Here is a 17,577-nt window from a genome sequence, read left to right as displayed (position 1 = left end):
TGGAGAAATTTTCATCTTTACTTTCTGTATAAAAGCCAGGATAAGGCAGTGCATACATACAAATGTAAGGCTAGAGCTCTTTCCCCAGTGTGTTAGCTTTCCACATGTAGGAAGTCTTTGCAGTGGAAAACATTTGACCTCTTTCCCCCCTGCAATTTGAAGTAGTACAGTCCCAGGGGAGGTGTATCATGTGCTTTTCCTGAATGTTTGAATTGGCTGTTAGATAATTTAGTCTGGCTTCTGACATATGCCTTACTCTCAGTGGGATCTGTTTTAGAAAATGTAGCTAGATGTCAAATAGATGGTGAATACAGATAATCTGCTCATGTGATACTTGGGGTAAATTTGCCTGCTTTCTAAACATGCAGCAATACTGACAATCATGGCTGGTTCTGATCTATTGTATGTTTGCTCCTGCTGCACCCCTCGTCCCACAGTTCAGTTTCTGTGGAATAAAGACACTAGCTCTACCAGTCCTACCAACCATTGATAGTGACTGTAGCAAATTAAGGCCTTTGTCTCAGTGCAAGCTCATGTGAGGGAGAGAAATGCTGAATCATCCCTGATGAGCTGCATGACTAAGCTTCTCCTAAAACTCTTCTGTAATATCAATAGGTTCAAAAGGCTGCTGCCGCCACCCCTCTTATCAACAGAGCTTGAACCTCCCTGGGTTTGTGGTAGAATCCCAGGGAAAACTATTTTGCTATTGGATGAGTACAAAAATCTTCCATGTGCAAGCCTACATGTGGTGAGAAAACTGATAGCTCTGGTGGAGTAATCCCCCTCCAGCCCCCGCCTTTTCTGAGTTAAAAACCAGCTCGGAGAGGCTTGTAAAAAGAAAAGACTTTTAAAAAAAGTTTTATTCAATTATTACAGACTGCTTCTGTCTGAGGCTTTCTAGCTTTCTTACATACAGTTAAGAATACTTAGTAGATTACAAAAAATAGGTTGTCTTAGGCACAGTCAAATGTTTATAGAGTCTTTTGCAACACCCTAGGTAGGATGAGTGTAGGCTATTGTTATTTCAATTACGTTGTAAGTAAACTGTAATAAAACAGTATCAAGAATATGCAAAACACACACACCAAAGAAATATAACTTCCCTGATGCAGTCTGACTAAACAAACTTTTCCCTAGACGAAACTTCCCTTTTCCCTTGAACTCACCAAATTCCTGATGAGAAACAAGTTTCCTGTAATCTTTCAAGGAACTACAGAGTTATTCCAAAAAAGAAACTTACATTTTGGCTTCAACCATGAGGGAGCAAAACTCCATTGCCCTTCACTAAACATTTCTGCACTCGCTTCTCTCCAACAAGGACTGCCCTTCTTGTTCCCAGAATTTCCCAGAACCGCTCACTAGGTCCCACCCACCTGGTATACTGATTGGCTGCCCTGGAGTTCACTAGTATGTCAGTCAAGGCAAGGGTTCACTCCCTGTTAACTCTTTAGAGGGAGGGGTGGCTGGTCACTACAGTGTCTTATCATTTGCTGCTTCTTTGTACGATCATTCTCTTCTAATTTCTTATTTTGTTTTTGTTTTTTTAAAGGTGATTATTGCTTTTAAGCCTGCAGAGTCTATTGATTTTAAGTTGTGGAGAGTGTTTGCCTTAGTTTTTTGTTGTTTGTTGCACAAGCAGGGTGGATTGCACAAGTATGTCTATGTGTCTATTGCAATGAGAAAAATCAAAATTCTCACTTGAACCTTAAAAACGAGGTTAATCGTGTATATGCACCTCACCCTCATCACTTAATGACACAACACACCCAGAATTATAACTTTAGATATGGTGGTGGTTTTTTGTTGAAGCAGAAACAAACCCTCAAGCTCACTAATCTAGTGAATGGTGTTTAAAAAAAATAAATCACCATGATCACCATCCAGACAAACATTGTACACGTGCAGTGGGGCAGTATGATTTTCACGAATCTTCCCTTTTCAGCCCACTGTGCTTCCTGAAAATATGTCTCTGAGAGTCCTGCAAACCTCAGGGACATATTTTTGAGAGACACAGTGGGCTGCAGAGGGAAGGGAGAGCTAAAAAATTTCTCTCTCTCTCCCTCCCTCCCTCCCTCTCTCTCCCTCCCTCCCTCTCTCCATGTGTGTAACATTAGTCTGGATGTTAGTCGATGACTGAATGTTTAAATCTTTCAAGATATATGCACAAAACTCCATGACTTTGCTACCGAATGTCATCTGAAGACAACAAATTACATTACATAATATATTAGAATATTAAAGATTACCGACTACCAAGTGGTACTATTTGATAAATTGCCCAGGTTTTACTACACTTTAAAATGGCAGAAAAAAATTAATCCCCCTGTTTGCATTAATGCAGATGCTTAAAGCAATACATGATAGAAATATATGGTTAAGACAGTTGATCAATCAACCATATGGTAGAAAACCTTATGTGGTAAGTTGTTTGTCTGTATTCATCCTTTGTTAGCCAGAGAGTTGTTAACCGCAAACATAAAGTTAAGTGTGGAAAATACTTTTAAGATGATCTACTCTGGAAATATATAGTTTGTCTTTATATTTCTTGCTGGAATATAGGAGCAAATGGCTAGAAGCTAGAATAATTCTTTCATATAACTCAGATTGGTGACTTTCAAAGGAGTTGTTTTAGATCTGGAATGGTTTTCCTCTGGAAGTACATGAAGCATTAAGACTGAATGATGTCCCTTTTCACATCAAATTGTATGGTGATGCTATTTTAGTAGGTATTAACAAAAGCAGAGAGATATTAGCTTTTCATACTTTAAGGAATACATTAAAAAGAAGAAACACTCTCATTTGGAACCTGTTTGTTTCTTCAGGTAGCATTTAGACCTGGACTGCGGCAGCAGCAGAAGCTCGTTTTGTGAACAGGAGAGTCATACTCACCCAAGGGATCCTTGCAGTAGTGGAACTCTCCTTTCATTCATGGAAGCAGCTTCTCCTGGTAGTGCAGCACTGTGCTGAAGGTCTAAATGCTGCCCATTCTAATTAAGCAATGTGAACCCTTCTTGAAGGAAGTGTTTGAAGGGACATGAGTAATTGTGCTGAGTAAAAAGGGCACTAAATGTTCATTTCCTATTCTACTGACTTAAATAATATATGCAAATGATTCTTTTGGATTAGAGACTACACACAATTGTTTTAATTTGTTCTGCTGATCATGGCCTCTTCCTTTTTTGTGCGTGGTTTACCAGTCCTCATGACATTACATTTATAACTTCTTATACAGTGCTCTGTGTAAGAGTAGGTAGCTCAAGACTAGTAGTTGGTTTATTTGTTTTTCATAGGAAAACAGGCATATTGACTAGTTGATTATAAAACCTTGCCTGGAGTATAGAGATCATTGCAAAGCTCGTGGTCTTATAGCAAATTGTGTAAAGCTAGCATTAGGCTTATACTATAATGATGTTTGTTTTTCATTCTCGGCTACCGTTTCTATTTCAGGTATGTAACATTTAACTGATAGTTGCTCTGCTGTCCTGAAAGTTGCATGTGCTGTCTGCTGTTAATTCCCTTTCCTCCCACCCTACTCCTTTGGCTCAGGATATTATTTGGGGAGTGGACGCGATACAACATGTTTTGCACTGAAAATTGTCATACACACAGTTTTGATTACCATGTATATGTAATAGTACGTATTAGAATGTTGACTGTCCAGTAGTTTTTTTAAACTATACTAGCATTTAGTTTTAACTTTGTTAAATAGCATTTAGTTTGCATTCCTGAACATGATGCTTATGGGAATTCAAGAAACTTTTGTTTATGTGTAATCTTCTCTCTTTTTGTTACAATGCTTCCCCAGCAAGGACAAGTATGGAAGGTTTGCAAAGCTTTTTCACCTTCCCTCTGCCCTCTTTCAGATCAGTCTCATACTCCATGACTCCTGTTTCTATAATTCACAACACAACTATAGAAAAGTTAATAAATTGCCATCCTGGCTTTTCACTATGTTGTGTAGAAGTGCATAGCATGTTATAGTTTGCATGAGCCACTGGTTCTTTTATTAAATGAGATTTTTTTTAACTCTAAAAAGATCTATTAGCACATAATTTTGCAGTGTTCTACTCAGTAGATAATACAGTGTGTCAATTACACCTCTGGTATAGTTCAATTTTATGGCATTGCCCTGAGTTCTGTTGCAGCTTGTCTTCACAGAGAGTTAGAACATTGCACTTTTAAAAGAAGTTTCACTGCAACTACCAGGCATCATAACGTTTTTAATGCAAATATGTAGTATATGTGTAGTCACAGAATCCTGAAAATGTTTATCTAGACAGTAATATCTTATAACAGATTTACTGTTCTACATTTGGGTTCATTGTAAGAATAGATAAAATCAAATTTAATTGGTTAAAGTTACCTATTCAGATTAACACAGAGATGCTCGTCATTCAGTCTGGGGCTGGATGTGATCTACAAAGCCCCTCTTTTGGGCTGTCAAATTCTGGCATAGCCAACTAGCTGCTGCCTCCCGGCATGTGATTATTGTTCCATAGCAATTTCTACCAAGTAGCAGCTCTTTTTATTCAGAAATAAAAAATTTTTATTCAGAAATAAAAAGCCACATCCTAGGAAATAAGCTTATATGAATGAAGTGTGTGGCAATGAGGCTGTTTACATCCAAATGGCTATTAATTTGTGCCAGTAATAGTTGAATTGGGAGCTCGACTTCTCTCCTACCACTCCGATATCGGCAGATTGCAAAGGAATGTGACTGGATATGAAACCAGTTAAAGATTTGCTTTCTCTGATGGAAACTCTCTGGTCTTTTGGTAGGGATTGTGGTTTTTCGGTAGGCCTGAATATAGTAAATGTGTCTCTGGGATCAAAAATTGTGCCTAAATGATAACTTCATTAAAGTGTAATTTACATAGTTCTGCCTTTGTGGAACGTTTGAACTTGACTTAACTTTAAAAGCAGGCAATACTGGTTGTTTACTGTCTTGCAGAGAAATCACAGAGAAACCAATGTTAACAACAGATTTCTTGATTCTTTGCTTCAGTTAAGCAACACTAATAATTTAATAAGCCCTGCACTCTCCTCTGCAGATGATGACATGGTAGCATTTTCTAACAGGTGATTAGCTTCACTAATAACATGGTGAGAATTAAACGATGAACCTACCTCACACTTTGACTAGAAATATCTATTTTTTTCTTTTAAGACTGAATATCCCCTTCACTGCTGTTTTGCACTAACTGCTTTGAAACTTTCACACATTTTTTCCAGTAGAAGAGCATCTCTGTACTGTCTACCATTGCATAGTCCAGCTGTGACAATCCCACTCATTTTTTCACCTGCTCACTATAAAGCTAAAGAAGTCTTCCTAATTTTTGATTGCAGATTGCTACAATTATATCATGTTAAGTGAATATATTTTTAGTTTCTTTTTTCATCTTCTTCCATAGGCATGTGGAGACCCAAAAGCAAAACCATCGTATCTTATTGACAAAAATCTGGAATCAGCTGTCAAATTCATTGTCAGAAAATTTCCAGCAGTCGAAACACGCAACAACAATGTAAGTAATGAAACTCCTCTGTAAATATGTGGATCTGCTGAATAAGTATTACCCAAGGCAGTTCTTCTGATGAGGGCCCCATTTGGGAATGTAGTGTTGGATGACACTGTTTGAACCTCAGTGGTAGGGTGATTGTATGCCAGAACAGAACTTGAAAGAAGATAGAAGTTCCATAGATGCAACTTATTCTGTTGTTGTAATAATGGGGAAAGCTTCTTGTGTTGGGTGTTGCTGTGCTTTAGTCTTATAAAAAGGGCAACAGCCTTGTGCATTTTGGAATGTGATAATCCCAGGCAGTGCATGGCAGGTATTCCTGAAAAAAGAATTGTTGTGCGAGCGTTTTCAAGATGTTGGGTAGTTGGTGAAGCATTGCTATAATGTGAGGATTTACTTAAAGGGTGAATTATGAAATATGTATCAGAATTGCAAACTGGGTAATTTTATTAGCAGCTATTTTTAAACTGCTTCTCAATGACAGTGCCTTTAAATTAGCTTTAGTGGAAATCCTGATAAAGTAAATGTTTTCTAGTCTGGTTTCATCTTGGCTTTCTCTCTCCCCTGCTACACTAGTCTCATGAGATAATTTAAATCCAAGGCCAGCTAGTTTATTTGCTTTAGGCTATGTGTTGCAGTGACTATATCCTGTGGTGCATTATATGCTTCAGTGTATTGCCAAGTTTATACTTGGAATTAATCTTTGGAGTCTGTATCTTGAGAGTGCAGCGTATCTTCACAGAAGGTAAAAATGGCCTACTGCTGGAAAACAGTTGCAGGAAGACTGAGGGGGGTGGTTCCCCATTTAGAGGATCCTCCAAACTGAAACAGTTGCAATCCTTATTGGGCTGTGTGGAAACAGGAAGAAGATAATAGCTTAACCTAAACTGATGCCTTTTGCGGTTTGCTTCCCATCTGTAGGTTCTGGTGGTTTAGCTGATTTAAGGATGATCCCTTTTGCATTTTACATGCTTTATCCTCTAATAAATTTGGCACATGCTCTCTTAAAGCTGTTTATAGCCTAGATTGAATAATGATGGGAATGTAGAAAGTTCTACCTAAGCAGACTCATACTTTTTTTAATAATGAAAATGGAAAGGAAGATGTTCTTACGTGTTTGTTTTTCTTCTCAGAGGTGGAAAGGGGAGGCAGGTAATGGGTTTGCATGTTTTCTGCATGCAACAGTTTGCATGAGTGCTTGAGAATTCCAGTTTTCAGTACAGTTGCTAAACATTAGTAATTCTCAGTTTTCCTCCTCCTTTTACAGTATTTTTATAAGGCAGCACAAAACTATATCTATTGCTCTGTTTCAGTGTCACTTGCTGACTGCCATATGTCAAACACTGGCAACATACTTTTAAAAGGTTTTCTGTTTTCCGTTTTAAATAAGCAAATATGTTTTGCAAATCCACTATAAATGGTAGTACTATAGAACACACTTATATATGTGGCACAAGGCTGCTATCTAAATATATTTTGGACATTAAAGTCTGCAATTCCTTTGCATATTAACATTTTCCCATAACAAAAGAGAATATTTAACAAGTGTAAACATATAGGAAGTGATTGTAACCTTTAAATTGGAGATAATTAAGTTCCAAATCTTATTTTAGAGCAAGCTATACTTAATGCTGTGCATGAGGTATGGTTATCAATAACTATAACAAGAGTCCTCTCAGTCATCAAAAGTAATCTATTTGCATAGGTGGCAGATTCAGATTTAATATGACAATAGTGATTAAGATTTTTGTTTGTTGTCTTCAGTTATATAGAATTCTTTGGGAAGCAAGATGTTGATGATTTTATGTGGGATTTTGGGTTTTTTAATTTGAATTTTAGAGTAAGACCATGCTACGTACTGTCTCAAATGTTCTGCACTAGATAGACATTAGAGCATGTCTGCAATGGGTTTATTAAACTCATTTTTCTATTTAATTGTTATGATATCAGCATTGATTTCCTAAACTGATGGATAGTAGAAACATTAAGTACTGCTCTGAAGTTGTTGAAAACAAAATGGCAATTGCAAACTTCAGAGATTAATGTAGTAGATTGCAGCCTCTCCCATTTTCCTCGTATCCCCTGCTATTGCTATGAAAAGACTTGTTTAACAAGTAAAGAGAATTGGTAAATGAGATTGTGGAAAGACACTGCCAGTTTCCCTTTTTCAGCCTTAAGAAAGTCTCCTGCCTTACTTAAAATTCTGATTGATTATTTATTTATTCAATTTTTATGCCATCCTTCCAGAAAGGCTCAGAAATTTGCTTTTCTATCAGACTCATCTGTGAGATGCAGACCTCTGAACTTCTAACTACTTTTCATAAAGTTTGAGCTCCCAGAACTGTGTACATAACTCTCTGCCAACAGTCAATTTGCTGTTGCCACTAGCTGCTAGACACTTTGGATGATATCCAGCCCTTTGGTGCAGTGGTGTGCCATTGTCAGAAGCTCCTTCTGCTCCAGTCTGCTAACCATATTCATTCATTCGAATTCTATACCACCCTTCCAAAAATGGCTCAGGGCGGTTTACACAGAGAAATAATAAATAAATAAAAAGGATCCCTGTCCCCAAAGGGCTCACAATCTAAAAAGAAACATTAGACAGACACCAGCAACAGTCACTGGAGGTACTGTCCTGGGGGTCGACCGGGCCAGTTACTCTCCCCCTGCTAAATAAAGAGAATCACCATGTTAAAAGGTGCCTCTTTGCCAAGTTAGCAGTGGCACCATATGCCACTGTGCCAATGGTCTAGGTGTCATCCTGCGTGTTTTGAGAGTCTTCCTTAAAAAAAATAAAAATAAGAAAAATGATTAGAAATTTAAAGAGTATTTTAAGACTCTTTAACACTCTTTAAGGGGAACAGCATTTCTCACTTATGACTTTACAAAGAAGAAATTCTTGCCCAAGCCAAACATACTTTTACAGTTCCTTTGCCTCTGAGAGAACTGCCTTAATTCATGTGATCTGCCTGTACAGTAATAAGGAATCGGAAACACTATATTCCCTATTTATCCAGAATTCTCTGCCTTTGCTTGTTTGACCGAAAACTTTTTAAAATTGGAGTTTTAGGTGATGAAGACCCATGGCTGGTGACTGATATAATAGAAATTTGAGAGCTGAAGTATTTTACTCATTGATATATGGGAAGGAATTAGATTCCACCCCCAGTACTTTATTCTCATAGCATGAACAGAAACTGTAACTGATACTTTTGACAAAGTCTCAGTGTGAGATATTGTGTAGAATTGCGTAGTATAAAAAATAGGTGTTACACTAAGGGACAACTGAATAATTGCCAACATGTTTCTGTCTTCTCTATGCACAACTAAACCGAAGCTAAGCACTTTAAAATTCCATTAATTTAAACAGTAGATCTCTAAAGAGGTTGTGAACTTTTCCATTAAAACCAGTGGTGCTTAAAAGTAAATAACTTTGGCTGGATCTTGGGTTACAAGGTTGGTAGGGCAGCTTGTGTTTTTTAATAGTTGCATAAGCACTGTAGTTGCTAATGTGGTGTCTAGACTTGGAATATCTGATAAAAACCAATTGTTTTTCTCTGTAGGTATTGCTTGTAAGACAAAAAATCCCTGCCAATTGAATCATGTCCATGCATATTTCAGAAATGCCCCCTAATTTGCATAAAATTTACATTTTATGCAACCTCAAAAAACCCTCAAAACTATAAACATTTTCTTGATGCTCCAAATAGATTATATGTTCTGACATGTTTAATCTATATAGTTAAACTAACTCCACTCTATCAATTTTCCTTCACAGTATCTCACAAGTTTTTCAAGTAGCCAAGTAGAAATTTTAGAAATTGAACCTTTTCCACAGAAAAGTAAAATATTGGGGGAAAATCCTGGAAATGCACATCTCTGGTAATAAGTACATTTATAAATAAAGTTAATGTTGAAGCTTAGAAAGCCAAGAGCCAAAGGTTTAAATTGTGACAGTAGCTAAGGAAGACACCAGTCGACCACACCTCACATTATTCTGCTCATTAGCTATTGAAATCTATATATCGTTTTAAAAATCAGTTTTCTATATTTGTGGTAGAAGAATTAGTTCCTCCCTCACCACTTATAATGTTATGTAAACTGAACATTTCCCACCTTTACAACATATCTTTTACAACACTTGCACTCAGTATGCTACTTTTGTCTCTCTGGGCTAAACAGAGTAGTATATATCAAACTTAAAAAAAAAAAAAATCAAAAACCCAGAAACATTCAACTTCCTAATGGAAATCAAAAAGCATATTCTAGGCTGCAAAATCCTTTTTTAAAAGTAAATTGCTCTATTCAAGGTTGTTAATAATAGTTGTCTGCAAATTGCAGATACTGTATCTTGATCCAGACTAGAAGTAAATTTGCAGTTGTGCCTATTTGAAATAAGAAAAAACTGAAAGCAAGGCAGATAAGAGACAATTTAACAGTTTAATAGTTAAATAAGGTATTTTAGTACTAATAGAACAGAGTCTAGTTCAGGAATAAGCCATTTATTCAAAGCTTTCATGCTCTAGGAACTGCTGGAGTCAAAACAGTAAGTGTGTAATTCTAATATTTGTGTGTGCTTATTGGAGAAATGTATCTAAAGGTATACCATCTGTCTCATTTGATGACAACAGCCGAAAATCTGAAACCAGTGATGATCAAGACTGTTGAGCTACACCCCCACATGCTAATTCTGACCTTCTTAGTTTCTCATACCAACATGATTTTTGTGTCTAGCATTGTCTGTATTCCAGTCCTCTTGAGAGCAAACCAGTCTAAAATTCTGACCACTTCGTACCTTTCTTGAAGTATGATACTACATTATAACTTCATTTCATACCAGCAATTGTTGTTTCACCACCAGCCCATTCAGATGAGGCTGCAAAGGTCCCAGCTTTGTTTTGATATTAAAGATTCAAGCTCTTTGAACTGGATCATTCTGTTGGCTGAAGAATTAATGGAAAGTTCACCTTTTTCATGCAACATATAGCTAACAGCACAACATTGATATTGGCCAACATCCATACTAATATTGTGAGTTTTGAATAATGTTTTTCATCTTCATCCAGGGAAAGTGATATTTACCGACCCCCGTGCAGCCCACTCTGCCTCCTGAAATAAATACCTGAAGGTATTGCAACCTCAGGGACATATATTTGGAGGCACTGTGGGCTGCAGAGGGAAGGGAGGGATCAGCAAAAATTGGTCCTCCCCCATTGTGTGCACAATATCTTATTTGGTGTATGCAGTGTTAATCTGGATGCTGGCCACTATTTGTTTAGATATTAAAATTCTGCAAATGGTCTTCTCTTGGGCTTTGCAAATTTTCAGGAATCCTATTTCAGGAATCCTGTGTTTGCAATCCCAGATTGAAGTGTGTGACATAACTTAATTCATCCTTGCCCCCAGGACTGGGATACAAGAAGCTTGTATTGGTCCAGTGGAATTTTAGATAGGGTTGATATTTGAGCAGTCAGAAAAAACCTCTGATAAGTTGCTCCATCAAATATTGGCTACATATTAGTCAAATATTAAAGGTGTGAATTCATAATGAATAAAGGTGCCTTGGAGCAGGTCATATTAATTAGTAATCTTGATAATTACAGAAAACTATTGTTTTCTTTAGTCCATCCCAGAAGCTTTTCTTCCTTTGCAGTACTGTAAATTCAATAGGCTTGGTGTTCGCTGTGATTCTGGGGACTTGTGACCTGTGCCACCATGCTGACTGTTTCTGTGTCGGCCAGTTCTCACACAATTCTGGCTTGTAGATTATGCTGCAGTAAGGTATAGGAGCAAGCTTCAAGCTCTCACACACTTTTCTATCATATGTACAATCTAAAATAAGAACTATAGCCTATAGGGGTATGCAGAATGTTCCAAGATCAGAACGTTCTGCGTTAAAATGGGCCAGTTTGAGGGTTCCGAGCTCAGAACAGCACCCCTAAAAAGAGGGCCTGTTCTGATCTAGGAATAGAACAACCTGCTCCAAGGCAGAACGTTCCAACCCTGTTCCGAGTGCCATTTTGAAATCCGAAACGGCGCTTTGGTCAGAACATTCTGATGGACTAGGGTCATTCGGTTGAAACAACCAGCTCAATCAGCTGTTCCGGCGGAATTTTTGCACACTATCCGTTCTGTTCCAAGCATGTAACAGAACATAAAATGTATTTCATGGACAACCCTAATAGCCTATGTGAGTAGGCCCTTCTTGCTCAATCTGACCTTCTGTATTTCGTGGTGTATAGATCTTGTGAATAAATTGTACTTTAGAATATACTACCCATGGCGCAGTGGGGAAATGACTAGATTATCAAGCCAGAGATTGCCAGTTTGAATCTCCGCTGGTATGTTTCCCATACTATGGGAAACACCTATATCAGGCAGCAGCGATATATGAAAATGCTGAAAGGCATCATCTCATACAGCACGGGAGGAGGCAGTGGTTAACCCCTCCTGTATTCTACCAAAGACAACCACAGGGCTCTTTGGTCACTAGGAGTCTAAACCGACTCGATGGCACACTTTACCATTGTGGAGGGAAGGATACACAAAAATTGCTCCCACACATATAACATACATATAACCCTATGCTTTGTCCTAAATATTGTGTTCTTATTCAGGGAAATCTGCAGCTTTCTTTCTTTCTTTCTTTCTTTGTCAAATTTGTACACCGCCCCAAACCTTTGTCTCTGGGCAGTTAACAGCAACACAAAACAAGTTAAAACATACACAAAAATCTTAAAACAATTAAGGCAATCTAAAAATTAAAAACAGGTTAAAACTTAAAAAAATTAAAAAGCTGGAAAAGCTTAGCTGAAGAGGTGGTTTTTCAAGTGCTTTTTAAAAATTGTCAGAGATGGGGAGGATCGTATTTCAGTAGGGAGCTCATTCTACAGTCTTGGGGCAGCAACAGAGAAGGCCTGTCCCCGTGTGGCTGCCAACTGAGCTGGTGGCAACTGGAGACAAACCTCTTCAGATGACCTCACTGGGCAGTGGGGGTCATAATGAAGATGTTCTCTTAAATATTATGTTCTTATTCAGGGATCGATGGCTGCAACACATGGCCAATACAAGTGAGGCTTTTGGAGGAAAGTGCAGAAGCTCTGGAGGGTTGCAAGAGAGGCTGCCTACTCCTAAATATGAGGCTGTGTGTGTATATGTGACCCCACCATCCTTGCAGAGCTAAAGAACATGAGGCTATCATTCCTGCTGTTATTGGCAGGAGATGTCATAAATCAATCAGAAAAGAGAGGTTTTCACTTATACAGATCATTCTTGATTTCATGGAATATTTGACTGCAGTCAAATTTGACAGAGATTTCAGTCCTAATTCTTGATGTTGAATAACTGACCCATGATTCCCAAGCAGTTTTTGAAACTGCTCTCCGTTTTAAAAGCAGGGTGCCTTGCAATATGGAGGTGTAGGGTGGTATACCAGAAAAGCTCCTCTTGACCGCATAGTTTATCTGTGCTCCAAAACTCTATGCTGAAGGAAAAAAGCATGATTGGCCTTGTCTATGTATCTAACCAGATAAAATTTCCAGAAGGTGAGAGAGAGGTCTGACTATGGCAGATATTGTAAGTTGTGCAGTTGATTCCAAAAATTATTACAAGTAGTGTAGAATGGTGTTTACGTATATTCAGGCGGTTCTTTTAAGCAGTTTTAAGATTGAGCATGTAAGGATTGGCAGCAATTGGCAACACTGGTTGTATCCTAAAGCTTCCTTCCACTGAACCTTTCTTTCTGGAGAAAGGAAATCTTAGGATACAATTTATTAATTCAGGAAAGTTGTAGGTGAATATCTGCTTACTTACATTTGAATTCACTTATTTCTGGTATTTACTAGTGATCTTTCAAGTGTGCATTGGGGAATGTAGAAAAGATATGGCTGTTAGGTTGAAAAATAACTTCTGTCAATTAAAACCATGTCACAAATTTACCAGTTACATTGCTTTGCTGAAATAATGCCCATCTAACCTTTTCTCTTAGAGATCCTTATAGCTGCCTGTATCTTGGAATTGAAAATTGATAATGTTAGAATTTCTCCTTTTACTGGTTTTAATAACTAAGTGTCAGAAGTTTCTTTCATATTATACAAAGTTCCATACTAAGGATGTATTCATGAGATTGCTCAGTTCAGGTTGATTAGTTCTTAACACAACTGGTCTTTAGTTCATAAAATTAAGGTAGATAAAAAATGTGTACCGGTGGGCTTTTATTTTCAACTAGGGGCCTCAAAGTAATCTTATGAGCACATCAGCCTTTATTTTAATCCAGATTAGCAGTGACCACACACAGTGGAAGGGAATGTGAGAGGGTTTCAGCATTAAGTGTAAACCAGTAAAGAATGGGCCAGCCAGGCAATTGCAATTGAAGGTTCATTCTCAATAATGTGGGTTGGTTACTTGTTTTATCTTAACGATCATATTAAAAAGCAGTAAAAGCCCTCTCTGTGCATACTCATTGGATTTTCCATTTTTATGTGCATTTCCCCACAATTGTACTATTGATATTTTTAAGATTCACAATTTATTTATTTAACATTTTTATACCACCCAAAACCTAAGTGTCTGGGCGGTTTACAACCAGATAAAAACAAAGGTAAAACATTAGTTAAAAACAAAAACAAGAAATATAAAACACAGCAATTTTTTTTAACAGTATTTTAAAAACAACATTAAAACAATGCTTGTATGATTGCACTATAAGAAGTATATATAATAGTAAAGTTACTTTGCATTTTATGGAAGCAAGTGACTATGTCAGGGCTGTTCAATAGGGATGTGCAAACAGGTTCGGGGGTTCAGTTCTGAGTGTTTGGCTATTCGTCAAACCGACCCCTACCCCCCGGTTTGGTCTGGACCTGGACAGGAAACACACACACACACACACACACACACACCCCGTTTGGGGTGTTCGTGGACTGAAAATTCTTTTTAAAAATTTTTTTTAACCTTGTACTCCCCTTGGGGGAGTTCCTTGAGGCAGCGGGGTGTGGGTCCATGGAGGCTCCCCCTCACCCCACCGGCCTTCTAAATCACCCCCTCGCCCGGTTCAGGTGCTCTTCAGCCCGTTTTCGGCCTTTGCCCGCGCGGCCGTGTTTGGGGCTGGGCTCCTGCGCACATCCCCCCCCCCCCGGCTGCCTCCAGGAACTCCCCCGAGGGGAGTACAAGTTAACAAAATAAAATAAAATAATTTTTAAAAAATAATTTTCAGTCCACGAACCCCCCTGGACCGGACTGAACCAGGGGAGTGTTTGAGGGGTTGCCGGACTGAACTGGCCCGGTTGGGTTCGAGGCCAGACCGACCTTGAACCGAACCGGGCCAGTCGGTTCCGTGCACATCCCTACTGCTCAACTTCGGTCCCACAGCTGTTTTTGGACTACAACTCCCATAATCCTCAGCCACAGCAGTCAATAGTCAGGGATTATGGGAATTGTAGTCCAACATCTGCAGGAGGGCCAGTGTGTTCTCTCATTTTTATCATCTCTGTGCAGAATGAGTCATCTCTGTGCAGAATGAGTTTTGTTTTGGGTGGCAGTATTAAGGCAGTGTATGCACACATTGCCCAAGTGGGGCCTTCCCGATCCAATCTGAGCGGGATCCAAAATTAACCGAGTGGACATCAAAAAACTTGTGAGCATGTGCATGCCTTAGAGGGAACATTGGGGCCAAAGTTGAGCAGCCCTTGACTATGTGAAAGGCAAATAATTCCTGTGGGAAAATTATATCACTACTACTATTTATATAGTGCTTTTCAATATAAAAGTTCTCAAAGTGGAAGAGGAATAAAAGATGGTTCCTTTTCCCCAAAGGGCTCACAGTCTTTAAAATAGAAGGTAGAAACCAGCAACAACCACTAGAGGGACATAGTGCTGGGATTGAATAGCGCCAGTTGCTCTCCCCTTGCTCAGTCTAAAGAGAAGCACCACTTTGAAAGGGGCCTCTTTGCCCAGTTAGCAGGTTTTATGCTGCTACCATATGTGCATGGATGGGGGATTCATATAGACCCTCTCATACTTACTTTAACATTCTCCCTACCTTGTCCAAATCACTTTTCACTTCCCTCAAAAATTGTACAGTTTTCAATATCCCCGTACTTGTACACTTCCCCTGTAACATCCTAGAATCTTTTTCAACGTCCTGTGGTATATCATAGCAATTCAGCTTATGGAGCTTTCCAGCAGCAGACAGTTTTAGGCAGTTTATCTAACATAACTTATGCTATGTTATGTTGTATTCCATGATCTCTAGAGTCAGTTGCACTTCAGTGTTGTTTTGTACTTTCTGGTGGTGATTTGATTCAGTGTGGATGATGTCCCAAAAGTGCTCACAGTCTAAAAAGAAACACAAGGGAGACATAGCCACTAGCGGGGTTGTTATGCTGGATTGAATAGGGACAGCTGCTTCTTCCCTGCTAAATATATGGGAATCACCACTACACTCTGAAAAGTGCTTCTTGGCCCAAGTAACATTCAGATATTGAGTATGTAGTATGTAAAGTATTCATAGTAGTAGCAGTAGCCAGTTTGGAACTGAAGAGTCTTTTTTTTTTAAAAGGGGGGTGGGGTTAATGTGGAGTAGAAGGGCGTGATATTGTTTATGAAATGCATTGTGGCTCACACAGTTGTGAGCACAAACTTAATGCTGTAAAACATTGAAAAGCGCTAAAACATTGTATTATTGCTACTAATAACATCAAAAGTTGATGTTCTGTTTCTTCACATGTCTCTCTGCTACTCTTTGAATAGTTAATCACTCCCCCACCCTTGTGCTGGTTAGTATGCACTTTTCAGGAAAACACACTTGAGCATTGCTGAAAAATATGGTGTGAAAATCTACTTTTATATTCACTTACCTTTTTCCTCTTCCATTTCCTCCCCAGTGTCTAACATGCTAGCCTCTTGCTTCTTTCTCATCTTTGTTTCTTTTGTTGCTTGTGTGTTAATGTATATTGTGTTATATCGGACTGGTTAAAGAACCGTTACTGTATTTTATGTTTGTATCTACATTTTATTTTGCATGCTTAACGTGGCTTTGCCTGGATATTCTTTTTGGTAAGTTCTGAATTTAAAAGCGTATTGTTTTTCTGTAGTAAAATCTGTAAACTCTGCTGTCACCTCTTTTCCCACCTCAAGAAATCTGTCCTTATTTTCATCATGCTAATTTGTGCTCAAACGGTTTTGCTTTGGCTAACAACTTGTATAATCAATACTTCCTTAACCTTTTCTAATTTTGTCTCTAGAGCTTCTAAGTAACATCTTTGGTACTAATATGTACTAACTAGCTGGTAGCTAGTGCTAATTAGAGGTAACGTTAGTTGCTAGATATGAGCACGATCCCTCCTGGTGAGTATGGAAGGAATGCATAGGGCCTGATGGGGCCCTCTCTTCTCTCTCACACTTCCTATCTCATGCAGGCAGTCATGCACTTTGTAGTGTGCTGATCATTGCCGGCAACTTGAGACTGGCTGGCTTTGTTTCCCCATCTAGTTCTCCTTCTCGAAGAGGGGGCTTCTGGAAGGAAAATGGGGAGTTCTGGGCAATGGCCAGCTGCTACAGTATGAGCTTGCATGAATGGGAGGGAGGCAGAACTTCATTGTGCTTGAGTGGAGAAGGACCATGGCCTGTGTGGTTGGTGGCTGGTTTGTTTTTAACACAAAAACATGAGGTCCTTGGTGTGTAGTGAGCTGATGATAATAAGATTTTTATGGATAATCAGATTCATTCACCTGCTTCTTGCAAATATGCAGTGTTCTTTAGTTTTCTTAAAACTATGCACTTGCTGCCAAATACTGTATGGTATATGTGTGTGCTTAATTTACAGCAACAGCTTGCTCAGCTCCAGAAAGAGAAATCTGAGATTCTGAAGAACCTGGCTTTATATTACTTCACATTTGTTGATGTTATGGAATTTAAGGTAAAGAACTGAAAGTACACAACGGCTGTTCTTGCAGGGCTTGCTTGAATGTCACAAGGCATTCCTATAAAGTGCAGATTAATACTGAAATGGAAAGCCTTTTATCACAGTTGTTAAAGTTTTCAAAATTAGCTGCTCTCTACT

The 17,577-nt window shown here is 38.5% G+C and overlaps 1 protein-coding gene across 5 annotated transcripts in view; it reads left to right on the top strand.

Annotated features, from left to right (window-relative positions):
- NCKAP1 (NCK associated protein 1) overlaps positions 1 to 17,577 on the top strand; it is a 94,591-nt gene that overhangs the window by 13,785 nt on the left and 63,229 nt on the right. For 2 of the 5 annotated variants that reach the window (XM_053270175.1, XM_053270194.1), the window contains exons 2-3: positions 5,412 to 5,522; positions 17,341 to 17,433. In XM_053270175.1, the coding sequence (XP_053126150.1) occupies positions 5,412 to 5,522; positions 17,341 to 17,433 (204 nt within the window). Of the gene's footprint in view, positions 1 to 3,805; positions 3,824 to 5,411; positions 5,523 to 17,340; positions 17,434 to 17,577 lie in introns of all 5 variants that reach the window. The other 3 variants (XM_053270167.1, XM_053270157.1, XM_053270185.1) reach the window with 3 other exon arrangements.

This window comes from Hemicordylus capensis, chromosome 1, assembly GCF_027244095.1.
Source record: "Hemicordylus capensis ecotype Gifberg chromosome 1, rHemCap1.1.pri, whole genome shotgun sequence".
NCBI classification, from domain to species: domain Eukaryota; kingdom Metazoa; phylum Chordata; class Lepidosauria; order Squamata; family Cordylidae; genus Hemicordylus; species Hemicordylus capensis.
Note: the sequence above shows the minus strand (reverse complement) of the source record. Positions and strands in the feature narration are given on the sequence as shown.